At 34.1% G+C, this 27,353-nt stretch overlaps 1 protein-coding gene across 1 annotated transcript in view; it reads left to right on the top strand.

Annotated features, from left to right (window-relative positions):
• The window catches only part of LOC129226775 (myocardin-related transcription factor A-like), a 151,385-nt gene that overhangs the window by 36,655 nt on the left and 87,377 nt on the right, over positions 1-27,353 (top strand). Inside the window, exons 2-5 of the mRNA XM_054861404.1 lie at positions 16,075-16,320; positions 19,488-19,543; positions 24,482-24,557; positions 25,166-25,327. Coding sequence (XP_054717379.1) covers positions 16,075-16,320; positions 19,488-19,543; positions 24,482-24,557; positions 25,166-25,327 — 540 coding nt within the window. The remainder of the gene's footprint in view (positions 1-16,074; positions 16,321-19,487; positions 19,544-24,481; positions 24,558-25,165; positions 25,328-27,353) is intronic.

Genomic DNA, 27,353 nt, shown 5'->3' with positions numbered 1-27,353 from the left:
TTGTCTTTGGTTCCACCCAGTTGCTTTTCTCACACTTCGTTACATTGAAAAAGGGGTTGCTTGACACCCCAAATCACGTGTCTGGAGTAATCAGAAAATTTTCCGAAACAAAACGTAGTGATATATAACTTTACGCGAATTTATTGTATGCGCCAGAAACTTGCGGATGTTTTTGTCTTTTCATGTATCACCCTTCCTTGTACGTCCGTATACTTGTAAGTAAAGAGTCCTTTGAAAGTTGGTGAATCATTTAGGTTAATTTTAATGAGTAACCACTCATATATTTTTACATGAAACTTCCCTCAACATCTATCACATGTGGCTAATAAAAACTTACAAACTAATAAATTGGAGAAAATTACCCCAGCCCATGAATTTTTCCTGCTTTTTATATTTGTTTTAGTATTTTCTTTGCGTGTACCATAGAATTATGTTTACAATGTAATTTATTTATGGTTCACATCTAGTTCTTAAGATAGGTTTGTGATTGACTTTGTAAACTAAAAAATGAGGAAAAAAAAAAGTCAACTACTACCTAATGGAAGTAATACTCTCAATAGGACCTAAACTGCTGATAATTTTAACTGTAGGATTGAAAAACTAAGCGTAAAAATATAAACAGTAGATAGTTGTTCAAAAACAGTATTAATTTTTAAAATAATGATTTTTTGCATTAAATTATAGTTAGTGTTTTACAAATGAATTGATTTCAGCTTAACTTCAGGAGGAAAGTTTACCTTATCTAAAGCAGCATTCGAAAACTTTGACTGCAAAACATCAACATCTTTCTAATTATTTGATTTACATGCAACTGAAAATATTGTTCCATATCATATTTAATAAACTGTTGTGAGTAATAATCTCATATTCTCCAAGTGAAAGTCTTGAAAAAAAAAAAGGTAAAAGATTTTATTTTCAGAAATAGTTTGTCAAAAGTTTCATGTAATAACTTAATCTGCTCTTATTAACAATTTCTGAAACCGGAAGTGTTGAGGTAAAAATGTCTCAGATACGAATTGTTTCATTGGGGACAAGACAGTTTATCCCTCTATGTTGCAGATGACCTTACAATCTTATGTAACAGTTTTAGCTTGTACCCAAATACCCTCAAATACATTCATTTCGCGAATGTCAACACAGCAAAGGTCATTTCCTTCGTAAAAAGCATAATAAACTTCAGACTTACTTGATTCTTACTTGATAATTCATTCCTTACATTTAAAAAAGAAGGAAAAATATGTCTTCAATAGATCAGGTAGTTTTAAGTATGTTGGTACTTGCCCGAGTACAATTTTTCACCTTTTCCTCTAACCCCAGAAAACAAATACGAGGATGACAGGCTCTGAAAGAAGTCATCCATTGATGATGATGGAACAACATATCAGAACAAATGCTTAAACTCCTCGCTCAGTAACGACAGTATAATCGGATTATAGCTGTGCAGTGTTGAACTTTGGGCTTCTTCCCCTTAAGAAGTAAAATGAATATTAAATTGAAATTCTTCTAATAGGTGTCTCCTTAGTGTCTAACGCCTATTAAAAAAAATTCAATTTAGTATTTATTGTACTTTTAAAGGTGAAATGGTGCAAAGTTCAAGCATGTGGTGGAATTCAGGTATGTAGTCAAGCGTTTGGGAACATGTGTTAGGGTGATTAATCTAAAGCCCTGAATGGTAGAATAAGTAGCGACACGTTCGCCATCTTGGGGCTAAACGATGCTTTCTTCTATGTCTGCTATGGTGAAGTAGCGTGTTTTGCTTCTTGATTGTGGATTAACATAGAGTTAACAAGAAACCACACTTTTGAAGCAAATCATGCTACAAAATAGCGGACGTAGAAGAAAGCATCGTTTAGCCCCAAGATGGCGGACGCGTCGCTTATAAAGCCCTAGATCGCAGCAGTAGCCCCAAGATGGCGGACGTGTTGCATTTAAAAACCTTGATCGCATGTTAAGAAGCGTCACGTCAGCCATCTTGGGGCTAAGCGATGCTTTCTTCTATATGCGCTATGGTGATTTGCTTCTTGTGTTTCCTTTTTTACTCCATGTTAGTTAGTCCACAATCACGAAGCAAAACACGTTACTTCACCACAGCAGCCATAGAAGAAAGTATCGTTTAGCCCTAAGATGGCTGACACGTCGCTACTTAAGCTGCTATCTAGGACTTTAGATGAATCAGCTCGAAAAAACGACAGTACGCGGACTTCTACAGTACCGGGTTTGTGCATATGAAGAATCCCCCACTCTGTGCTCTTCATGGTTCTAACGTTCAAGAATATGTCCGCAAACTAAATGGTCTGAAGAACTGTTGCAGAAGGTCGCAGCACTTTAGAAATATTTAGAGAAGAGCTTCCCGTTCATCTAATAGAGGATTCGTTACATTTAAAAGTGATTATGTGTTTATAGTTTTTATAAATGGAGCATGGAGAAGAGGTTCCGGGCGTTAGATCCCCTACCTGAACCCTTAGTTTTTGCCATACTGCCAGGCTGAGGCGTGCACAAGGGGGGGGGAAGGTACACCTTTTGACCCGGTTCCCGAGCCTGAAGGGGGCCCGAGATTTTCAAAAAGAGGGGTGAAATCCATGTAGAACGTAAAGTTAAACAGGACTGGAGGGGGGCCCGTAAAAGTCAGTTGTAGCGGGCCCCAAAACTTCAGCGCACTCTCCTGTTGCCAGGTCAAGTATGGTAATGAAATGAATGTATTTTAACACACTAAGATTGACAATAGATTTAAATGTAAGAGTTATAATGGTTAACCTTCTTCTTTTCTGGGCCCCTCACATTTGAACTAAGCAAAATCTCGGTACCTTATGACTTTAAAAGGTGCAATAAATATCAAAATGCAATATTTAAAAAAAAAAAAAAACGTTTTGGATGTATGCAAACTTTTATTATGTGTGTTTGTTTATCCTGCGAATCCCTTTTTGATAACAAAAGCCTCCCTCTTCCAACTCCAGGCTCCTGTGTACGGATTAAGAACAGATGCTGTGCTTGTTTATGCTTACTTATACAACATCTGGATTCTGAATGCATATTTTTTCTCCCATACACCGGAAAGGCGAAAGTTCAATGATCTACCGTAAGCTTATTTTTTATTTCAATGTGATAAATTATTTTGCTGAGCTTAAAAAAAGTAGCATACTTTTGTTTACGTCTACTTTGCTCTGGCGAAGAAAATGTCAAATGGCGAAGAAATGTTTGCTAAGTAGCTTATTAGTAATCACTGCTATTCTGCATAGTTAAACAATTATATTGTTGAATAATCTTTGTAAAATCTAAAAAGATAATATATTTTTTTTAATTATTTAACGAGAAAGTCGCCCGTCAAGATATGACGGGGGAAAATTGCTTCTACATATAAACGAAGAAATTGCCTGTTTGGTAATATTTTAATAATTGAAATTTTAGCCCTAACTCCAGTGGATTAACCCTGAACTCCAGTAGATAGCATTCATTGTTGATCACTTTTTCGTTTCTTCATTCCCTGAAATAACACAGTCTTACCTATAAAACAGTTAAGTTACCGGATCAAATTCAGCCATGTCACAATAAAGCCTTTCCCTGTATGTTAAGCATTAACAAAACATATTATCAAATTATCATGCCGTGACGCGAGTTTCGTTATCGATGACGTAGGAGCGTTACTCGATCTCGATCATTGGCTATTATATGTATGAAGATACTAAATTTTCTAGTAGTACGAACCAAATGAAGTTACTAAATTTTTTCCCCACCGTCATCTGGTGTGACTTTGCTATATACGGCTAGGCACGCCGTATATAGCAAAGTAACACCGGTTGACGGTATATGCTTCAAAAATGTTCGTGAATTCGTCACTTGCTTTGAAATATATGCATGCAACTTAAAAACTTGACGAGATGAACTAAAACTACGATCATTTATGAAGTCGGGGGCCAAAAATTAGGCTGAATTAACTCATAGATCTCAGTCACCACAATCGAATGGAGTGTGTAGTAAAACCCTGCAAAAGACAATCTTTATGGGAAAACTGTTCTTTATTGACAAAATGGCGCTTGTTAGAAACATTCATTTTAGTTACTCATCAAAGCCGAGTCACTGAATTCTTATGAGGGTGGGCCTCCCCAGCAGAACCACTCTCTAAGGTTACAGGCACACACAACTCGGTGTGTGCTGAAAGCTTATGACGCAATTTGACAATTGTCGGCCATGCATCACATAGCTTCCGACACGTCGCTAATATTAGCAGCGAAATTGTAGCAGCGTCTGCTTTAGGGTCGTGTAGTTTATTGTTCCGCGTTTTTAGCATTGATCCGCTATCTTAATATTTATGGTGAGGGAAACGTACGAGGTGTACAAGAAGTCGTTTTAGTGCTTGTTTAATGTGTTTACATTTAGAACGCGCAAGATCGTTAATGTGTTTTTTGTGATCCACCGTTTATTTTCTTCCTTAATCTTGTCAATGAGAATGGATATGGAAATGGCAGCTGTTTCTTTTTAACCAATTACAATTCTTTAAATAAATTAACTGGTTTGTAGATAAAATTCCTCAAATCGTACATATTACAGTAGACCCTCGTTTTACGCAGGGGTTACGTTCTACGGAATGCCACGTAAATTGAAACCGTGTAAATTGAGACCTAAGAGTAATGTTAAAATAGGGGTTAGGTTCCGTAGATAAAAAAAAAATACTTTGTTCTAGTGATGGCTATTTGTGTAAGTTTAATGAGTACTTATATCAATTTCTATGCACAACATGCATAAAGAAAACATAAATCAATTTCGTGTTCTGTTTATAAAGAGGAGCTGGCTATGATAGTCTTTGGCAGTCATTAATAGTCTTTGGCAGTCATTAAGAATTTTCCTCTGTAATTCTTTGCAGAGCATTAACTCATGCATGATCACTTGCGTCATTTCTATGGTAGAATCTTCCTTCACTAACAAATCAGAAATATCATTTCTATTGTCTAGGAATGGCTCAAAATTTTCAATGTGAACATTTTCGTTGTGTGTCACCGAAGTTGGTATCCTCATTGGGCTTGGCCTTTTTTGTCACTCCTAAAAGCTCTTCTTCCAGTGAGTTCTGAACTGTGTGAGTTTAATAACTTTACTTCTGGAAAGAGCTCTGGAACAATTGGCTTATTCATACGTTCGTGGGTACATAAAAATGATCGTGTGCACCGGTCCAGCAAAGTAGTTGGTAAACCGGTAACCGGTTGAGTAAACCGGATATTTAGGGCGAAATTCGAGTGAATTTTTTTTATAGAATTTAATATACTTCCTATACTTTATAAAAGAAATAATGAGGGTCTCAAGTGGCAGAAAATTTATTGCGATTTGAATTCCAAATCATCAAGAAAGCAAAGCAAAATGTTCAAAAACAAGTCTCAATTATGGAGAAAAACGGGCCTGACGTTTGACATTTTACTGAACCCCTTCCAGCGGATTTGCATATTTTTAAAATGACGACGTACATAATACACTCATTGTTAAAGTTCACGCGTGGTCCTATTTACAGCTGCTTTTTCAATATTTATGGCTATGACTAAGCCTGAAATTTGGGAACTCGTGTGCTCCTCAGTAATGTTACTTTTTTACTGCTAACGAGGCGAAAAAAATTTCACTGCCATTTGGTCGCAAGCCCAAACACTCTTTTATTGGGGTGTAAATTGTTAAGATTTATAGCAATATAAAACCTCATTTGGCGTCTACAAGGAAAGAGAAAGGGTGCGCAGAGCCGAGTGAGTTTAAAATACCTTCCTAATGAAAGCACACGTGGTTTTGAAGGGTATTTTATGAAGTATTAGGAGGTTTTTTTTTTTTTTTTTTTTGCTAAACTGCTTTTAAGTTTTGAAATAGTTTTAAGTTTTCTGTGTCATCATTTATTCTTTGTAGTATATCATACTTACCTCTCATTTAAAACACTAATGCAATCTACTATTTTTGTGACAAAAATTTTAAAAAATAGTTTTTTTTAAGCACGCAACAAAAAATAGTAAATTAAAATAAATAAAAAATTGCTGCTTTGCAAGACAGCAAAAAAATGTCATCCAAACTATTCAACGGGTTATTTTTAATAGTAATTAATTTCAACAAAACATGAAATTCACTTATAATGGAACGTATTAACAATTAAAACGGTTTCACAAAATAGTCGAGGTTTTTTTTTTTTTTTTTTTTGATATCTAAATAATACTCGATCATAACAAAAATGTGAACTAACGCTGTGGCTATGGAATATTGTTATTAATTTAGAGTAATTACATTTAAGTAATTGTATGCGGTAAATGGTAAATACTCGAATGTGGCGAGCATTATAACGGTTCATTGAGAAATAAATTTATCGCAATCGACCGCTATTTTAATCAATTACTGAAGACAATCTTTTGCGTCATTGTTCGACTGTGGTACAAAAAAAGTTTGCTACACTTAAAAATAAACAAATAAGAAATCCCATCCTCTTATGTGCTATTAACATTAATTTTAGATAAGAGTATGAAACTATGAAGTACCCGTATTACGAAACATGATTCGTTTCAGCGCATATCTCTTAGTTCATTTGTTATAAATGTAGAAAAAAAGCGAGCGCACTTAGGAGTTAGAAACGATGCTGAAACTTAGTAACGCGTCCCTTGCATCTTATAAAACTAAAAACTGAGCGTACTATGTACCTATGTATCTATGTCCGAGTTACTTCTCCCGAACGCTAGTAAACTGACCATCGAACAAGGTATCAATGGATTCGTAATTTTTCCGTCTTTATGTTTGGCTATTTAGCATAATCCTCCGATAATAATTAGCGGAGATATCAATTGAAAACTATACTAATTATGACACTTAGATTTCGACATAAAATCCCAATTTTTCGAAGACTTTCCTCCATTTAAATTATTATTCAGTGTTTCATCTCAACTTTCCGTAACAATGTTTTTGTTGAAATTTGTAGTGCGAAGAAAATCATTGAGAAAAAAGATCTGTTGCCATTTTTTTTTCTCGAATATGAACAAATGAAATTCTGGCATTAGTTTTGAGGCTTTTCCTGTAATCGAAGGATTTAAAATGTTTTCTTTTTGGTTATTTTTCCGGAATCTGCCGCAAAATTTTACTGTTTTTTAGACCTTGCAAAGCCGTGGACCGCAGCTAGTTATCTTATATTTCTTGAATGGAATTAAACTCTTATGTAATAATGCTTTTATTTTTTACACAGTTATGAAAGCTATCCATCAAAACCAGCTTTATTTTCTTACTAGAAAATCGCCCGTCATGGTATGACGGGTGAAAACTGTTTCTACATTTTAAAAAGTATTTGCCTGTTTGATGATATTTTGATAGTTGAAATTTTAACCCTAACACCAGTGAATTAACTCTAAAACCTCGTAGATAGCGTTAATTGTTTTGGTTTCTTCGTTTTCTCAAAATGAGTCTTACCAGTAAAACAGTTAAGTTACCGGATGGAGTTCAGCCTTGTCACAATAAAGCCTTTCTCTGCATGTTAAACATTACCAAAACATATTATCAAATTATCATGTCGTGGCGCGAGTTTCATTGTTGAAACACGCGGGTTACTCGATCATCTGCTATTATTTTTATGAGGATTCTGCCGTGGGAAGGCAAAGAGCAGTATCTGAAAAGTTTCATCATCTTTTTTTTCTTTGTCAAACTTGATTTCGTTCCGCTAAAAATAAAGCACAAAAAAAAACATTTTACTATTTCACTATTGTTAGTATAGAATCCAAAACTCATTTCTGCAGATACTGCCCTTTAACTTTCTACGGCAGTCTTGTAAATGCATTTAAAGTATGTAATGCTACGAATTACATAAACAGTTACTTTTTTTTTTGCGAAATAGGATTTTATTAAACTTGATACAAGTCAAAATAACGGACGGGCAGACCCTAGAAACAATCGCACAATTAGTTGAAAACTGTCAAACTTGAAACAGATCTATTATTCGAGCTAGACGTTATAGGAATAGTGCTTTTACACAAGCAATGAATGAGATATCTAAAAGAGGATCGTTTCTCACAACGTAACCAATTTTCATTAAAATCAGCTTCAAACCACCAAATCTCTTATACTCGCCCCCAAGCAATTCTGAAAAAACAACACCCGTTTTCTCCTAAATGATATTAAAGCGACGCAGATGATTTATTGCGGACCAAACCTGCTTTTAATATGTCAGAAAATCGTGCCGTAACATAGTTTTCTTGAGACAAAACGTTAATGATCGGTAAATCGTAAATCGATAGTTATAAAAATAGATTTACAGCATCCAAGGATTGTAGTTTCGGGTTTTTTTAGCACTCATCAGCCCGGAATAGGTAGTGACTGAGTTGGAGGCGGAAAACCTCTTGAAGGAGCCAAGAGAGCCAAACTGGTAGATAATGTAGAATTAGCACACCAGACGAGTGACCGCAGCAATGGTGCGGGTCAACACAAAGATTGATGGCAAAGCTATAGTGCTGGCCAAATTGTTAGACTAAGACTGTTTTAAAACCAAATTCTTTATTGATTACATAACTATAAACACATTTACGAACAGTGAAATAATTATCTAATATTTAGTATGCATTCCCTTGTTCTTGATGAGCATTTTAGGTCTTTTTGGCATACTTTTCACAAGGTTTACACCATTTCTTAACTTTTTAAAAAAGGAGGTAAAAAAATTGTTTATACTCACTATTAGATATACTCACTAATTACCTAAAACTAACTTTAAATATAACAGAACACACTAATAAAAAGAACTAGTGAACTGTTTAAGCTGATTGAGGTAATGTTCCTGGTAGGTAGATAAACAAAGAACATAAACAAAGCAGACAGTGCTGCCACCTGCAAACATTAAATTAAGCTAAAATAACGTAATAATCAGTGTACAGTATGTATAGTACTTTAACAGTAAAATAAATAGTATTTTAGTACAAATAGTGTACAAAAAAACAAAAAAAAAAAACCTCTTTAGTCTATTATTTTTTCAAGCACTATAGGTATTTTGCAGTAAGTTACCACTTTTAGCGCGGTAACTTACTGCAAAATTAATCATACCTAATTGCTAAAACGTAACGCAATTGAGGCACTGAGAACCAAAGGGATGTAAGTGGCAAAATTAAAAATTTGGAGATAACCAGTGCAAATGGTAGGTGAACCTCTCCTCTGTTTTGGTGCAAGGAGCTCTGGTTTGGTTCTGCTATACAGCATGATTTAGAAATGCCTCAACTCAATGCCTCAATATTGTGCTTTTTACATCAAGTGCAGTGGCGTACATAGCACCCTCGCAACCCTAGTGGCGCGGGGAACGTTGCTGTAGGGCACACGTTCTGAAAAAATAACACATTGTTAAAATTAAGTTTAAAAAAAAAATCTTATTAATAGGGGGATGCACTTATAAATCTTGCCCGGGGGGGGGGGGGGCGCACCGAGGTCTGTGTACGTCTAGATTTATACTTTAGTGGATAAATAGCTTTTCGGCATGTTTAGATATAAAATAGTCACACTGCCAAAAATAACAGGACACTCTGTGTGTGTGTGTGTGTGTGTGTTAACGTGTTTACATGTGTTCTACGATAATGTATTTTTATATTTTATTCCAAGCAGAAACAAAACAAAAGGATCATAAAAAAAAATCGTCGATTCTTCATTCTGCCGTCTTTCTAAATTAGACAGACTAATTCAGAGATGCGGAATTCAAAGCAACAAATCGTGCCTTAAGGAACTTTTCCGACAAAGCTAATCCAGCTGACAATGTAGCAATGAAATTTAATGGAAGCTCTATTCTTAAGCGCCCGATGACCCTACACTTAACAACTGTACACAAAATGCTTTCTTACCGGGAACATGGGACATAAAAGTAATATATAGACACATGAACTTGGACTGTTATTGTAGCACAAGTATGCACAGTTGACAGCAGTTTGGAGAGGGTTTAAATGCCTTACTACTGCAAAGTTTTGCAGCTTCAACGCTTCTGGATGTTCAAGTTGGCGCGCGTTCAAAATGACGACACATTTCGGCTGCGCTCTAGATGAATGTCTTTTACTCTTCACTTTCGTATTTTTTGGATTAAAAATTAAATGACTACTGGTTGAATAACTGCAAGAAAAATAATTAATGTCATTTTAATTCTAGGGTTTTTAAAGAAATCTTTTTCCTTTGATCTGGTTGCTTCAAAGATAGTGAAAAATGGGTGATTAAAACTTAGGGCGCTGTTTCTGACGTTGGTTTAGTTTTGTGTAGCTGTTAGTGACATTCGTGGTAATTCTGAGAGACGTCCAGAGGAAAGGTTGATGCTCGAGAAAACTAGAAAAGTTGACTGCGGTTCAGCCAAATCAACTGGAGACAGAAAAACAAAGGATTTAAATTTAGGTCACATTCTCGAGCACTGTTTTAGTTTAGTTATATATAGCTATTAGTCATGCAAACTAGAAGACAATCCTGTCAGTTGAAGATTGCACAAAATTGGCTTAAATTCGTAAGGCAATGTTTTAGTTATGCGTAGGTAGTAGGTTAAATATGCATTGTACTGACTATACCAGCACCAATAAAATGGTTACGTTACATATTTTAAGTAAAAAAGAATAATGCATGAGAACTTTGAAATACTGACTCTAAAATATTTAATCTTTAAGCGCACGTTTTCCATTTGGCAACACACCAATTTAGTCTTCTAAAATACTATATAAGAACAATTTGAAACTATGTAAATGCCAATAAGCAAAAAAAAAAAAAAAACCCCTCTCTGAAGATTCTGTTAAATCAATTTCAAACTTGCAGTGCACCAATATGATGGAAAGGCAAAAAAATTTCTTTCTTTGGTATTCGAAAATGTAGGATGTTTTTTTTTTTTTTTGTGTGTGTGTAGTGCTTTTGAAAAGGCCTTCTTTAAATTCTATGATGAAAAAAGTTTCACTACTACTCAAATAGTAAGGCTTATTTAAAAAAAATTATCAATGTTTTGGAGACATTTGATAGCACATTATTTATTGTTTTTTCAGTAAAAGTTCAAATTGGCCAAATATTTGCTAAACCATACCGAAATTAAACTACGATTTTTAAAGTTTTTTTTTTTTAATTTAAAGCCGGAGAACATATTTTAGAGTGTTTTTTAAAAATTCACGCATTTAAGGGTTAATTATTGATTCGAAGAGTTAGTATTTGAGAAAAAAATCAAGATCGAAAGGGGTTATCAAATTGGTTTCTGAAAACAAAATAACAGGGTTGTGAAGTTTTCAAGAACGCTCTAAAAATGTTTTCATTTTTTAAAATATAGTTTTAACATGAATTAAGACATACTCTATAAGTTCATTTAACATTTGATGATCTTTTATGTATTACTTGACCAGTAACGAAGTAAATGAATGAACGAAATCCAAAATAAATAAATAAGTTTGAGATTAATATAAATTGATTGAAAAATTACATATTCTTCTTCTTATTTATATTGAAAATAATTCAAAAAAAAAAAAAAAAAAAGCCACACTCATATTTCAGCTACAAGAAGAGATGAGAAACACATTTTCTTGTTTTATAACCTTCTTGTTACGTATGTTTTACTCTTCAAACATGAAATAAAAACCTAAGTTCCCACACAAGTCTACTAGATGTATTCTCGGGAAAAATAACCTAGATAATATTTATTACAAATCCGAGTCGATTGTCTCTTTCATCTTTGACATTTGTTTATCAACTATCTGTTTTTGAAAATTTCGTATTCCAAATGTTTAAGTTTTATCCTTGTCTAATGATTGTTCTTTGTTAATTTTTTCATGTAGTGCTTAAAATCGTTCGAAAAAATTTAAATTTTCTTGCTCTTAATAAAACATATGTTTTTGAAATTTAGTAATGATATTTTAAATATGTTTTTGAGAACACCTGATTTCATACATTTTTGCTGAATTACCCATAAAAAGAAAATATTTATATTCACATTTATTATTTAAAAAACTGAAATTTCATTGCCATTATATTCGTTTAATCACATTTCAAAGTAATAATAATAATGAGTTAATACTGTTTTTCGCTGCTTTTTAAACGTCTAAAAACTACGAACTTCTAATCTTTCTACATTAAATAAAAAAACGAACAAAACGTCCAATTTAAATGATGCTGACATTTCTTTCGCACCTAACCGCACACTTTTAATGTTTCTTCGATTAAAAACCAGCTTTCCAAACCAAAAACCATTCTCGATAAGTCAGTTGTTGATTTCTCCTTTTTCAGTAACGAAACATCCAAGGGCCTTCAATTGCTTTCCCAATTTTGATAATTTCTTTTGCTTCATTTTCAATCATCAAAAATTTTCACAATAATTCCCAATTTCTTGTCCTGCAAAAAGTACTTCTTTTAAAGTAACACAGATAGCGCTTCGGAAGCTCCTAATTCTATAGATTAAGGCAAAACAATTAGGAGCATCTCAGGTAACTCAGTAAGAGAAAAATCGAGCCCTGTAGGCCGCACATTTTTTTTAAATAAATCTAATGCTGACCGGAAAGCTGAGTTTACCTTACAGTAAAATATTATGGTCTAGTAAGTTATTACTTTTAGGTCTAACGCATTATAAATTGGACGAGTTACTTGATGTATTTTCGTTATTTTTTACAAAAAACGCAAACTAAAAGCCCATTTTTTGAAGTTCTGGAGAAAAGCTGTTTTGTTCCTTTTTCGGTATAATGCCATTTTAAATCTCTGGAAACACCGAAAAAAAGTGCAACTGTGTGGCATCTCCATTCACAAGGGGAATTCTTCTTGAGGGGGGGAGGGCTCTACATCAAACTACAGTCGACTCCTGATAACTCGAAGTCCCAGGGGACCAATTAAAATGTTCGAGTTATGGAAAGTTCCTACAATAGTCTCAAAGTTTTTTTGACCCAACGAAAACTTCGAGATAAAGAAATATTTGAGTTATAAGCTTCGAGTTATCGAGATCCGACTGTATATGTACACGTAATTCAGAGTAGGAAGAAGGAGGAATCTCTTCTCAAAAAAATTTATGAGCAAATTAAGAAAAATTGTTATGAAAAAGCCCATTCCGAGGAAATATTATCTGTTAATAAAATTCACCACATCACACTTGAAATTTCAACTCTGTTTTACTTACTGGAAATTTTCCCACACATTTTTCTAGGAAACTTAAACGTCAGCAAAAGATTCATTCCGCCTAGATTCCCATCCGTAAACAAAAAACAGCTGCAGGAAACAAAATTTAAATTTTAGCTCAATGCAAATCACCGTCTATTTCTAGCACAAGGCTGTCGCCGGTCGGTTAGCCAGTAGCTGCTTTCGAAACACAATGAGTAAGTTCTTGTGTGAGTGCCAGTATATTTTTGATACTGGTGCCCCCTGTCGCACCCGCTATCTATCATCTGATAGCGTTCAAATGGGATGACTCGTTACTCTTTCGATACAGTGTTGCCGAATTTTGATGGATGAGGACTCAACTGAGTGCCTGAATGTGAATGACAGTGTTCTAATCTCGTCTAGACTGAGAGGAATAAATATTAAGAATGAAAACACAAAACAAAGCGTACTTACACGCTTGTATCTTTAATTTTAAATTTCATTGTTGATCATGTGCAAAGAGTAACGGGTAGGAAACATTGTCGATCATGTAAACACATTTGGTAGCATAAATTTTAAGTTCCACTGTCGATCATGTCAAAAGAGAGTAACGGGTAGAAAACGATGTTGATTATATAAACACGTTTTATATCCTGAATTTTTTAGTTTCATGGTTGATCATGTAAAAAGACAGTAGCAGGTATGGAACGATGATGATCATGTAAACAAGTTTTGAATTATTAATTTTAAGTTTCATTGTTGATCATGGGAGAAGATTATATAGGGTATGGAACGATGTCGGTCATGTAAATAGGCTTGGCATCGTTATTTTTTTACGTTTCATTGATGATCATATGAAAAGAGAGTAACGAGTATGGAACGAGGTTGATCATGTAAACACGTTTGGTTTTAGCTCCACTGTCGATCATGTGAAAAGACAGTAACGGGTAGGAAACGATGTTGCTCATGTGTAAACACGTTTTGAATCGTTAATTTTTAAGTTTAATGGTTGATCATGTGAAAAGAAAATAACGGGTAGGAAGCGATGTTGATCGTGTAAACACGTTTTGTATCGTTAATTTGAAGTTTTACGTTTGGTCATGTGAAAAGAAAATAACGGGTATGGAACGGTGTTTATTATGTAAAAACGTTCAGTACCTAAAATTTTAAGTTTATTGTTGATCATGTGAAAAGTGAGTAACAAGTATAGAACAATGCATTAAACATTCAGTTTGAAATGTTTTTCAAAATGTAGTTACGATTTTTTTTAACTCAGTATTTCTGATGTTTCAAATTCCGTTTTTAGCTTAAAACACACAAACATTAACAGACACAACAAATTTGATTTTTATTCTTCTTTTCCGTGAAAGTAAAAACAAACGTATGAGAAGAGGCTGAAAGAATCGCAAAAACATGTTTAGAAAAATCGGAAAAAAGGGAATTTCAGGAAGATTTCAAAGTACAGAAGTTTGTGAGATGGAAAAAATGTGTGTATGTGTCTGTCGATTCTTCTATTTGCTTTCCAAATTACTTTTGAGAAAACAGTTCAATTCGAACAAAACATTCCTTTTTCGAAAATTCTGAGACAGGAAACCTTATTCCAATGCTATGTTTTTTAATTTAAATAACTTTTCGTTTAATTTTGAACAATTAAAAAACATTTTCTTATTGGTTCTTGAATAAATCTTGTTCTCATTAACAGTTTGATTCCGAAAAAACGCTCATCAAAAACTACATCTAACATAGACTAACTTTAAAACGACTTTTTTCTGTGTTTGACAGTTTTATAGACGTTTCTTGAGCAGTTTAAATTTTTAACATGACGCCAATGGGAGATATTCAAATTTTGTTATTTAAAAAGGCCATGACACTGAAGAATATTTTTACAACAGAAAAATCGAGAATAAAAAGTGATTAATGAAAATCGAAATGCATATATTTGCTGACTTCATTCTGATAAATGTAACATTTTTTTAAAACTTCAATTGGAAAGAGAATAAAACATTTTATTATAAAAGAAAAAGAAAAAATTTCAAAGTGTCTGTAGCAGGTGTCTGGTACTCCAATACATAGCAAGTGTCTGGCACTCCAACTTGCAAACCACCATCAAGACACGAGCGCTTCTTGAGATGGTGTCTGTCCATTATCTTGTTTTGCTGAAAAAGTTGGCAAAATGGGCTATTATAAATGCCAATACGGTGTAGGAAACTCCCCACACAGTCGTGACCAACTGCAAGTCTGAACTCCGCTATTGCCTTTTCGATAGGTCGGTCCACATTTTTTTTTTGCGTAAGAATGCCATTCCAACTCTTGGAGGAACGACGGAAACTGAATTCGGTTTTCCATTTCAATCTGAAGTGATTTTTTATCCAGATTTTGTGGAGTAAAAAGAGTTGTCAGTGTTTATCTGTTGTTCTATCCGTGCTTTTTTTTTTTTTTTTTTTTGCCAAAATATCTCCTTGCTCATTGCCGAATATTCCGAAGTGTCCGGGATTCCTCTGTGCCACTCTCGTGACCCGAGTCATTTCAGAAGATGCAATATCTCTTGAGATAGGGATGTGTTTTGATCCAATAGTCTGGATTGCGAGTCCGACAATATAATTATTTTATTTCTCGGAGTTCCGGGCAAAAGCTGACACAATATCCCAGAAAATTTTGAAAATACATTGGCGACTCACTTTTTCAAATCAAGAAACTTTCAGAAGCCACTTTAAATAAAATTTTCGTATAAACTGAGAAATAATTTGCCTGGCGTCCGAAAATTTTTCCTGGCGTGTAAGATTTGAAAACTTTTGTCGGTATCTGCCCAAAGGTATTTATTTGAAATTGGAACCTAGAAGGCAGTGTGTATACGACAAATTTAGCTTGCAGTAGTCGCGTCGCCATTAGGATCTTTGACCGACCAGTATCGAAGACGTGACTCTTCAGTCACGACGTCGGCCTCATTGCAAAAAAGTCTCAACAAAATAAATGCATTATCTCTTGAAAGATTTAAATTCTGGACTGCACAATTTGTCTCACGTACTGTTTCCTCTTCTGTTTCAGCAAGTGGAGATAATCAGCAGCAACAACGTTACTGGGACATCCAACTGGACCAGGATCTATTGGAAACCATCGTCAGCATTTATCCAGAGTGGTTCAAGGACTGCAATATGAATGTAGCTACCAACGGCCATGAAGGAACAGAAAATCACTCCCTGTGCATACCCCTGACATCATCTGAATCGAAAGGGTCCGTCAAACAGGAAAACGGAGAATCTCTTCATCGGAACATTGACAAGAACAAAGAATGTAAGCTCCTTCGTTTGAAAGTTATTGTGTCATCATGTGTATATATATATATATATATATATATATATATCAAGAGTTCCCAAAGTGGGTGCCGAGAAGCCCTGGGGTACCGTAGGGAGAGGCAAGGGGTACCGCGAAGTGTGCACGGTATCAATATACAAGGTTACCATAAAAGAATATCCCGGTCTTAAAAATTTATATTTCATAAACTATAACACTTAGCACCATAAATGATACATAAAAATAAACTGTCCAAGTTTTTTTGAACGTAAGTAACGTGCACGTTCCGCACTAGCGCAGCCAGAAATTCCTTCCGGAAGGGGTTTTTTTGTCACAGCAGTCCTTAAACGTGTAGTAACTACTGTCTAGGATTGGCAATGATGTTAAAATCAAGACCTCTGGGTGTTGCCTCCCCCCCACACACACATTTCGCTGTGCCATTGACGTTTCGCAACGCTGGATTGGCCGTGCACGTGATAATGATTTACCCTTTATGCGATGGCCAGCCAGATCCCCAAACCTAACCCTGATGAGATTTTTTTATGAGGTTTTCTCAAAGACAGTGTTTAAACACCACCATTGCCTACAACATTGCAAGAACTGAAAGATCGCATATGTGTAGCAATACAAAAAATTGACAGTGAAAGGAACTAGTAGTTACTTTCAAACAAAGTGTTCATATACAAGTGAATATATGATTTGAATAAACAACAACAATTTCAGATCTCAATCGGGATTAAAGTTTATCGCAAGAAAAGTATTTTGAATTACTTTTGTATTCCTTCTGTTGGGCGCGAATGCTGAGCACGGTTCAGCTATTATGTGTTGATCCTCTCTTTTACTGCGGTTTATAAATGAGCTCGCAATAATGGGCGTTAAAACACTTATTTCTTACCGAAGTAATATTTTTTAAAAATATATTTGTTGTCAATTTTTCTTATGATCTTCTCTTTTGTTTCTTTTTAGCTCTAAAAGTAAAACTCATGCTTCGACGCCCGTTGAATCAACTAGTAGATCAAGGAATTCTCCCATGTAAGGGTTTCTTCTTTTTTTTTCCGGTTCATATGAAGACATAATTCGAGACATAATCCAATAATGTAATTTCAAGTCTAAATGACTTGGGATTATTCTTAATATGAAAAGTATTGCAAGCGTACGCATATATTTTTCTAAAAGAAACTAAATGCAACCCAATCACTCCAAAATTCTGGGAATTTGGAACAGTAGAAAGCTATTAAAGGGATGAAGAAAAATTTCAGTATATTGGGAACAATTTGATGCATTTGAGTAGTAACAAGCAAAAATAAATAAACGGTACGGTTAAAAGACTGATTACATTCCAAATTTAACGCAACAAAAATCTCGCTATTTGAAGAAATTCAAACACTCATATTAAAAGTTTTCTACTTAGAAACCACTTGTGGTTACTTGTTAACCGTTCAGCATTGATTACTAACTTATAATCATTGATTTAGAATAATACAGCTTATTATTTTCAATGCAAACAGAAGGTTCTTTTTCGCAACCAGCTGTCTAGCGGACTGACACCGGAGAAACTTGACCAGTTCTCTCAGCTTTTTTGATATCCGCGTTAAAAAATATTTTATTCAAAAACGATAAAAAGATTTTTTATCATTTTTGTGAGATTTTTGACTTAAATACAATAATTTTAAGATCTAGAACCCATAATTATGTCTTAGAAGGTTGACAACAATTAATTGCGTTTGTCATTTTTTACGTCTCGCATTCCATAAAACAAGGTATTTTTTATAGTTTGTGTGTACTAGTGTACTTTTCTTCTAAGTGATTTATTTGTATAATGATTACGATAACTACCTTTATAACCACTTAGATATTATTGTTAGTAAATTTTTTATATAAAAATATTGCAATCTACGACTTAAGTACTGTAATTTTTATTTTTGTAAAAAATAAAAACCTATCCCTTTGCTAAATGTTTTCACAAATTATTACCAGTCTGCGAGCCAGAAAAACATTGAGAAGCGCTGCCCTACAGAATCGTCCATAAAACAAGATCCCATTTTTAACGTAGAATCTGAAATGGAAGTATTAACAGCCGAATCAATACAAAGACCAACAACGCTAGTAAAGCTGCAAGAGACATGAGCTTGACTGAATCTACAGTACAGAATACTTTATGGAATTTTGAAGCCCCATCTTTACAAATCGGAGTCGCGCCTTGAACTGTTACCATCAACTAACGTGTAAAAGAAATATTTCCCATCTGGGCTTGGTTCAAAATCGCAAGTGAACCTAATTTTGCGTTTAACGTCTTGCAGATAGTTGAAGGGTATTCATTACAAGAGCGGTGTCAGAACTGTCTCAAATGGGTTACATTTTGGAGTACAGAAAGAAGTTTCTGAATTTCTCAAAAGTTACAGTGCCGCTTTCTGTCAAGAAGTCTTTTGTTTTAGGACTTCGTGTTTTGCCCTTTTGATACTAGGTGTTCAGTTAATGATTTGGAAGCTGTTGTAGTAAATGTAGATTGTTATCTGACGTTTCTTCAAAAGCATACGGCGCCACCTTTTCAAGTTCTGCCAACAGAACTTCTATGCAGGGTGGAGCAAGCATTTCGAGTAGTGCCAAAGCATTCCTAATTGGAACCTTTTGTAACACAGAACATCATTAGCAGAAATTTCAGAATTCCTCTGGCCTACCCGGTCTCCAGAACTAATTCAGGTTCTTTAACGCATTTTTGAACGTATTTTATTGTTTTTTCCCTACAAAATGTAATGAACAACCCTTTGCCCCCCCCCTTCCTCCCCCCGGAATATTGTGAAATGATGGGCCTAGTTTACACTTTTCAGAAGAAAAAAAAAATTTCCAAATCGGATTTGAAACATCTATCCCAAAGATAAACTATCGGAGTTAACAACATCCAAAAGTTCGCCCGTCTGAACTATAAATCAATTCGTTTTTTAGACATAGATGTCGGGAAAAATCATTTTAAAACCCAAATTTAAGTATTGTGACCGTCTTGATTGCGTTTTACGTGTTTTAATTTATGAAGTTGCAGTTTAATAATTTTCAACGAACACACGAGTCGGGAAGGCATGTGTTGAAACGTGTCGTGTGCCACTTTTCAAATTTTACAATTTTGCTTTGTTTTTAACAAAAACAATGCTGATAGTGTTGTTCATTTGCAGCCCTCAAGTCTCCTCCAGCATTCCATGAACAAAGACAAAAGTTGGAGCGGGCCAAAGTAAGATCTCATTTTATTTTCCTCTCTCAAAATTGCTTCTTTTTCCGCCTAAAATAAATTTGGGAAGCAGCAGCATCTATCAACCGTTTGTGTGAAAAACATGAAAAACCTTGTTCCTTTATTGAAACTCATTTCCCTGTCTGTTGAGTCTCGCCGAGGCGTGCCAACTGGCTATGGTGCCAATTGGCACGCCAATCAGTTCATTATGCAAAAATCAAGGTAAGCGCAATCCCAGACGAAGGTAGAAGAAACATATCCGGAAAAAAGTTTTGAGTAGTTTGGGAAACTCTGCTTGTTAACGAATTGATATCATCATATCATGCCGATGTTGGAGTTTTCCAACATTAAGACTTGGGTCGGATAGAATGGAATATTAATTGAAATATCTTCTATATCAGATATTTGAGACTTTCAAGTCAGTTGAAATGTTGATAAAATCTTTTCTTATATAAGTATTTGATTCTTAATTTTTTATTCTTTAGAAATATAGGGTAAGCACAAAAGGATTACCGGATTATAAAATTTTATATTCTTAAAACTGTTCTTTTCTATATAAGTATTTGATTCTTAATTTTTTATTCTTTAGAAATACAAAGCACATTAGGATTACCGGATTATAAAATTTTATATTCTTAAAACTGTTTTTTTCTACATAAGTATTGGATTCTTAATTTTTTATTCTTTAGAAATATAGGGTAAGCACAGCAAGATTACCGGATTATAAAATTTTATATTCTTAAATCTGTTACACGTATTGAAATAATTGATGAACTAAATTAAATAAAAATATATTAAGGTTTTTTTCTTCTTCAGTTAAAAATATTCAGTGTTAGCTTTTCGTAGCCGAGAAATATATAATCTATGATCCTGCATGCAGTGTGATTTATTTGTGAGAGGTTAAGCCAAAAACAAGGTTTATACGCTACCTATGCCGAAAATACTACAAAAACTCAATTACTTATTTGTGAAACATTACAAATCATTAAAACAGACGAATTTATAGATGAGTACGTACAACTGCCAGTTTGATACTGTGAGTTTTTTTTTTTTTTTTCAGTTACAAGAGTTACCTTTTTGTCACACGTGTAACATTTAAAATGTAATCCAATTATCTGTTGTTGTTGTTGCTTAAATCACTAGGATATCCGAGCCCGAGTCGACTATGCTACGAGTTTTAAGGCATAAAGGTACGGCTTCCGTTTTACAGAGTACCACTAAGTCGGAAGTCCAATTTAGTTCAATCAATATACGACAGATGGATGCACAATCTATCAACTTTAAATTTTTTAGATTAATTTTGATCCAAGCCAGAAGACGAACAACTCCTGGTTCAGCACCCCCAGAGGTAGTGAATGTGGAATAGGAAGTTGGAGGACTTAGTGACCACGACAGTTTATTTCACACGTTTTGTATAATTTATCTGCCAATGGTTTGTGATGCTAAACCATTTAAATTCAAATGCGTCTGTTACTGGAATGTAATTCTACAAGAATGAGTTCTTCATGTTCTTGTAATATTTTCAACATCGGTGGTTGACAGCATATTCGATGTAACCCCACGATAAGACACAGCATGTAGAACAAATCTGATTACAGATTATGTGGTTATCGAAAAACAAGTCACCCTCCGGAAACATTAACAAGTAAAACAAACTCCGTATATTTTTCTTTCATTTCGTGCATCAATTATTTTAATATAAGTAAGAGTAGGGATAAAGTTAAAGAATTTTAAAATGCGGTCATTCTTTTGTTCTTTTTTCCGCTGTATTGTTAAATAAGTAATTTTTCAATGTATACGCAGCTTTTTTAAATTAATTTTCAAAAACTTCGTTTTATGAATTTTTGTTTAAAACATTTTCAAATAGGAATCAACCTAATTTTTTTTCTATTCACAAAGGTCAAACGAGTGTTCTTTCATTTACGCATGATTAGTGGTAAACCAGTAGTTTTTAATTCTCATTGATAAAATTGACTTAATCCATAATTTTAAAATTCAAATAAGCATTTGGTGGTTTGCAAAAATGTAGATCAGCTTTCTCCGTAAATGTTACTTTTTATCGCAAAAAAATATTTTAAAAATTCAAGAAATGGACTCGCGTCAAAGGAAAACGTTGCTCCCATTGTACAGTATGGATAGAATAATCGAGATTAGACACCAAGGCATGCAAACTTTTACCCAGTTACTCCGTTATCATAGATTATAATCCTTAAATTACTTTAAATTTGCTATGTTAACTTGGCCAGATTAATTTATCTGATGAATTAGAAGTTGGGACTTGTTTTTGTATTCTTTCAGATCTTCCTTTTTTGGCATACCCGTCTAATCTTATTTTCACTATACGCTTGAAAACCGGCTGTGAATTATGAATAGACTCGTGTAGAAAAAAATACAGGGTGTCCGAGAAGTCTTTGACACATTTTAAAAATTTGGTTAAAAAAAAGAAACGAGATAGAAAGTAAAATTAAATTACATTTATTACCTCATATAGTAAAGTTTTTTTATACGTATCAATGCAACTCGATGTGGGCTCCTTTCGTCGCACGAAGAAGATCCATCCTATAATCAATTTCTGACCAAGTTCGTTGTAGCATTGATTCTGTAACTTGTGAGATTGTAGCTGTAATGCAATGTTTAAGATCTGAAATGTTGTGCACTTCGGTGGAATACTCAGTGTCTTTGACGAATCCCCAAAGAAAGAAAGCGAGGGCCACTGGATGCGACCATCTCGTCCGATCCACCTGTTTGGGAATTCTCGATTTAAAAATTCCCGCACCCAATTTTGCATTGCAATTTTGCGGCCATTTTTGCATTAAAAAAAAAGACTTTACTATATGAGGTAATAAATGTAATTTAATTTTACTTTCTATCTCGTTTATTTATTTTTTTACCGAATTTTTGAAATGTGTCAAAGACTTCTCGGACACCCTGTATATTGAATTATCAGTTGGAAGCTGTTAGCATATACAGGCGTCTCTCGTATAACACGGTTACTTCGTTCCGTGTAGTATCGAAAACGTCTTTATGCAAGACTTTTTTTAAAAAATAACTTTTTAATTTATTTTTTACATTAATTAATCATGTACATAGTAAAAATCATGTCAATATGCATCGTGTTGTATCGAAACCGTGTTATACGAGACTCAGAAATGATGTGAATCAAGGGATGTGTACCGTGTTATGTCGGAACTAAGTTTCATAAAAACAGAGTAAGAACTTATTAGAGTTATTATAAAACATTAACAGAATTTTTTAAATAAGAATGAAAAATTCCATCTTTTTTAAACATAACTTTCGTGTTATATCAAAACCATGAAGTATTAAATTCAAGTTTCGTACCATGTAATATCGAAACCGTGTTGTACAAGTACCGTGTTATACGAGGGACGCCTGTACACGGAATTGAAAAGCTTTGTATGTTGTTATCTTTGACGGATGTTTTTCTGAATTCCGTAGTGAATGTATTTGAAATCATTGAACAAATTTCAGAATCTTCATGTAGCTTCTTCAACAAAAAATACAATTTCTTACTATCCTTTTTTTGGTTATTTTTGCTCGACAGTTCTTGTGTTGATTTGTTACCACATGATTCCATTTTGTTTTTACTTTTCATTCATTTCACAATTTATGAAGTACACTATTTATGTTTGTGCTTGCTTCATTTATTACAAAAAGTTTCTTCCTTTACCCCCTTACTTTATTACGACACTAATTTCTACTCCCCTCACTGATTGCCTAAGGACACTAAAAAAAAACTTCTTGGTCGGTTTCCAAGATTGCCGAAAAAAAGTGCAATTTTGTCCATTAGGATGACGGCCAATAACGCTCCTTTCGCCGCGATTGTTGATGGCGTCACAAGTTGTCTCTCCTCAATGAATCCGTGGAGTGAATGAGTGCCGAATTACGTATGTGCCACGCAAGTCGATGGTATATTTTGAACCACTTGATTCGTCATCTCGGTAAATGATCCAAAAAACGCACGAAGTTTGAGTAACATTTTTTTTTTCTTTTTTCATTTCGTCTGAGATTTAAAATTAGTAATAGTCTACTAAGCATGTTACTCATATATCACTATTCTAAAGTTTGAAAACTAGTATTTTAATCACTCCTAATAAACGAAAGGCAAATTAAAACATTTTATAACATTATAAAAGAGCTTATACCTTAATCCTTACACATGCTTAATAAAGAAAAAAAAATTAAAACACGTTCTTTGGCTTAAAATTTTTTGTTCAGTTCGTGAGGAAAATATTTTTAAAAAAATCATAGATTAATTCTAATCTGGTTTAGGCTAAAACATTTTTTTTTAAAGCTTAAGAAAACTACCAGAAAAATATTCCTTTTAGGACAGCAGCTAGGAAACTGAAATAATTTTGTTTAACCCTGGTCAGCCAACTTCTACATTCTATTCATTAATTAACTGCTTCGGAAATGATACAAATTAGCTTATTAAGCCCCAGTTTAACAGAACAGAATTCACTTCATGTGATATAAAATTGCTTGATGGGGAAGTGACTTCAGTTTTTTTAATCATTACAATCGCAGTCTAAATACAATATCTGATATTAAAATGCTCAAGAAGTCGCTTTAATTTGCTTGAAAGGCCGCAGTTTCACCGAATGGAAGATAATAAATTTTTTGGGTAGGGACATAAATTAGCTTTAGAGAAAGAATGTCCGGTGTGAAGCTTATTATGATTTTATAATCATTTATATGATATCTAACGAAGTCGGAACATAAATTACTATTTTAACCTCAAATGTGTGCCACAATCATGTTAGATTTTTTTAATTGGTAGGAGAACCTAACTGTATGAAATTTTAAGCTCTATATAATGTAGACGAATTTCTCCATTCGTTTCATTTTTTTATTTATTTATAATAATTTTATTATTTTGTGAAATTTTATATTTATTGTAGTTTTGTATATATTTTCCCTTAGATGGGCGATATCCTAAAGAATAAAATTCAAAAGAGGCCAGACAGACAGGAATTAATTCAGCAACATATTCTAGAAGGTATGACTACTTTTCAACTCATGTTTTTATATTAAAACCACTGTGATGTTTTGTTAGTAATTAGAAGATGACAAACTTATATCATTTAAAAGGGTTCGTCACAGAAAATTTGTCGTATTTCTGCACTATCTTTTAAGTGAGTTTCGTCTGAAAAGTTACACAATTGTCTAACACATTTGTTCCCAAAGTGGGTGCCGCACACAAGTTGTGAGTATCCACGGTAACAATATGAGCAATAGAATAGATATAGACTAGGGTGCGTGGGAAATTTTTAACTCTTCAAAGAGTGTCGTCAATCGGAAAAGTTTGGAATCCTTGGTTTAATTTCGAGGTATGTCAATAATACATACCGTAGCTTCAGAGCAACAGTAAGATATCTTAGCCTTATTTCTGGGATTAGATATCTTACTATTGCTGTGAGGCGACGATATGAAGACATTTTAATAAGTCACTGGAAGTCCGTATTTGGTGCTGGCCTCATATACTTTGAAATTATCTATGCATTCAAGAAGAATCACACCAAATCAGTTTAGAATTCTAACTTATGCCAAGTAATACTTAACAAAACTTACTTCTCAGACTAATGGTTTTATAATTTGATTTTATAGATTCGTGTATTGACGCCAGTCTTCAGGATAAGCAGAGGCAGCTAAAACGAGCTCGTCTTGCTGATGGGTTAAATGATCTTATAGCACAACGACCTGGCCCTTTAGAACTAGTGAAAGTGAACATTTTGCATACAGACGAGATACTAGCTCAAGCTGTCAGAGGTGATCTTTCAGTTTCCTTTTTATTTTTTCCAGACCTTTGTTCGTTCCTTTGTTTCTTTTCGTTAAGTTTCAAAAGTATGTGCAACTATACACTGAGAACTGTGATAGCGTATAAGCTCAATTGATCTCAAAAAAGCTTTTACAGTTCATTTTCGATGTGCTGATTTCTATAAAGCGAATAATGAAATGAATGTGAATGGTAACATTATATTGGCGTCTTGTATGTTAAATAATACACAAATTTATAATATTTAATGTAACGAGCAAATTTATAATATTTAATGTGAACCAGGGTTCAAGCAGATCCGTACCACATTTCATCACTAAATTATGTTAAGTAAGGTTTGTAATCTTTCAAAATAAAGATGTTAGTTACTATTTTAACCCCTTTACTTGCACATCTGGGGATAAAAAGGGTCCAAAAATAAAAGAAAACCCCTTGAAGTAAGAAATATGCGGATTACTAATAGAAAACATTACAATTGTGTCCAGATACAATTAATTCCGGAGAAATGTCTTAGAGAGTGGCATCAGCCCATTTTTAATTAAGTATGTCAATTCTGAAAAGGAAATTAAAAGATCGTTCACAAAGCAAGCCTGGGCATCCTGTAGTATTTAGTAGCGAGGAAGAGCAGGTATTAAGTAATATCAAAGAAAATAAATCCACCCAAGTCCTAAAAGAGAGGAGTTTTCATTCTTTCTAATGTTTAACTTTTGAAGATTTCAATTGGTTTTAGCTGTAGTTAGATTATATTTCCATTCGAGAAATTATGTTTGCCTAAAAATATGTTTTTATGTATACGTTGATTTTACATTAATTTATATAAATAGTTTGCTCACCAGACTATGTTTTGAGTTTTCCTCCAAAATCATTGGTCCTTCTTGATACTACCACCTGTTTCACAGCCCTTTCTAATGGATTTACTGAGTTGGACCAAGAAGCCCCAGCACGGGGCTACTTGAACCCAATTTTTAAAAATTGGGAAAAAATATAAAGGGTTAAAACAGTTGCCTAAAAAAGGCTTAAGGTGGTAGCAGAACGTATGAAAAGTAGTAAAAACAAGGTTATCAGTGCACATTATGGGTTTAATTATCAAATCAGTGTAAAACTCTCAGAAAGTATGAAATTTCGGGTCAAAGTAGCCCCTGTTTACGGAATAGTAAGAGCGCAATAGTTTTGAAAGTTTGGATTTAAATAGCTTACACTTATGAAAAAATTCAAACACATATTGTGTGACCACGTTTGTCGTGGAAAATTGGCAAAAGTCTTATTAAGACAATTCTATTTGGATGAATCTAGAAGAGGAAAATGAAAATTTTGCCGATTGTTGCGTTCATTTCCAACTATCTCTGCATCTAATTCGATTTCCACGCTGGAACGGATACAGACTTACATTTTAGGGAGAGGAGATAGATCATGCGAGAAAATATAAAGTTTTGGGTGCGAAAAATTTCAGGAGCTGTTTGGGTGTCAGTAAAAAGTCCTGAATCGACCACGAGCAAGGCATTAAGTAGGGCATAAGCTTTATTATTTAATTCCATTCATCTTGTACGCAATTATAAAAGTATAATTATGTCCAACAAAGGTGAATGAATAATATTGTCAACGGTTTAGCTGGGGAGGGGGGGAGTCATGACCCCATAGCCCTCAGCTTGTGACCCGCCTCTGCCTACACAGGCATCCCTATAAACCATCGGTTCCCAACCAGTGGTTCGCGAACCCCTGGGGGTTCACGAGAGGTATAAAGGGGATATGCGAAGATTAAAATGTAATCGCGGAAGTTCGACATGCATGCTGAGCGTTTTTTACCATCATTTATTCATTTGTTTCTTACTCCATCCGGCCCTCGACGAAAGGTTTTAAGACATCAAACATCACCAGATGAGAATAAGTTGTAATAGCCCGTCTTCGTATTGGTGATACCAGATTTACTCATAATCATAGACCAAGACTGTGAGCTTCTTCTAATTTGACTTTGAGCCCCTGTATTCCACAACTATACCATTAAGAGTTTTTTCAAAGTTG

The sequence above is a fragment of the Uloborus diversus genome, chromosome 7 (assembly GCF_026930045.1).
Source record: "Uloborus diversus isolate 005 chromosome 7, Udiv.v.3.1, whole genome shotgun sequence".
NCBI classification, from domain to species: Eukaryota; Metazoa; Arthropoda; class Arachnida; order Araneae; family Uloboridae; genus Uloborus; species Uloborus diversus.
Note: the sequence above shows the minus strand (reverse complement) of the source record. Positions and strands in the feature narration are given on the sequence as shown.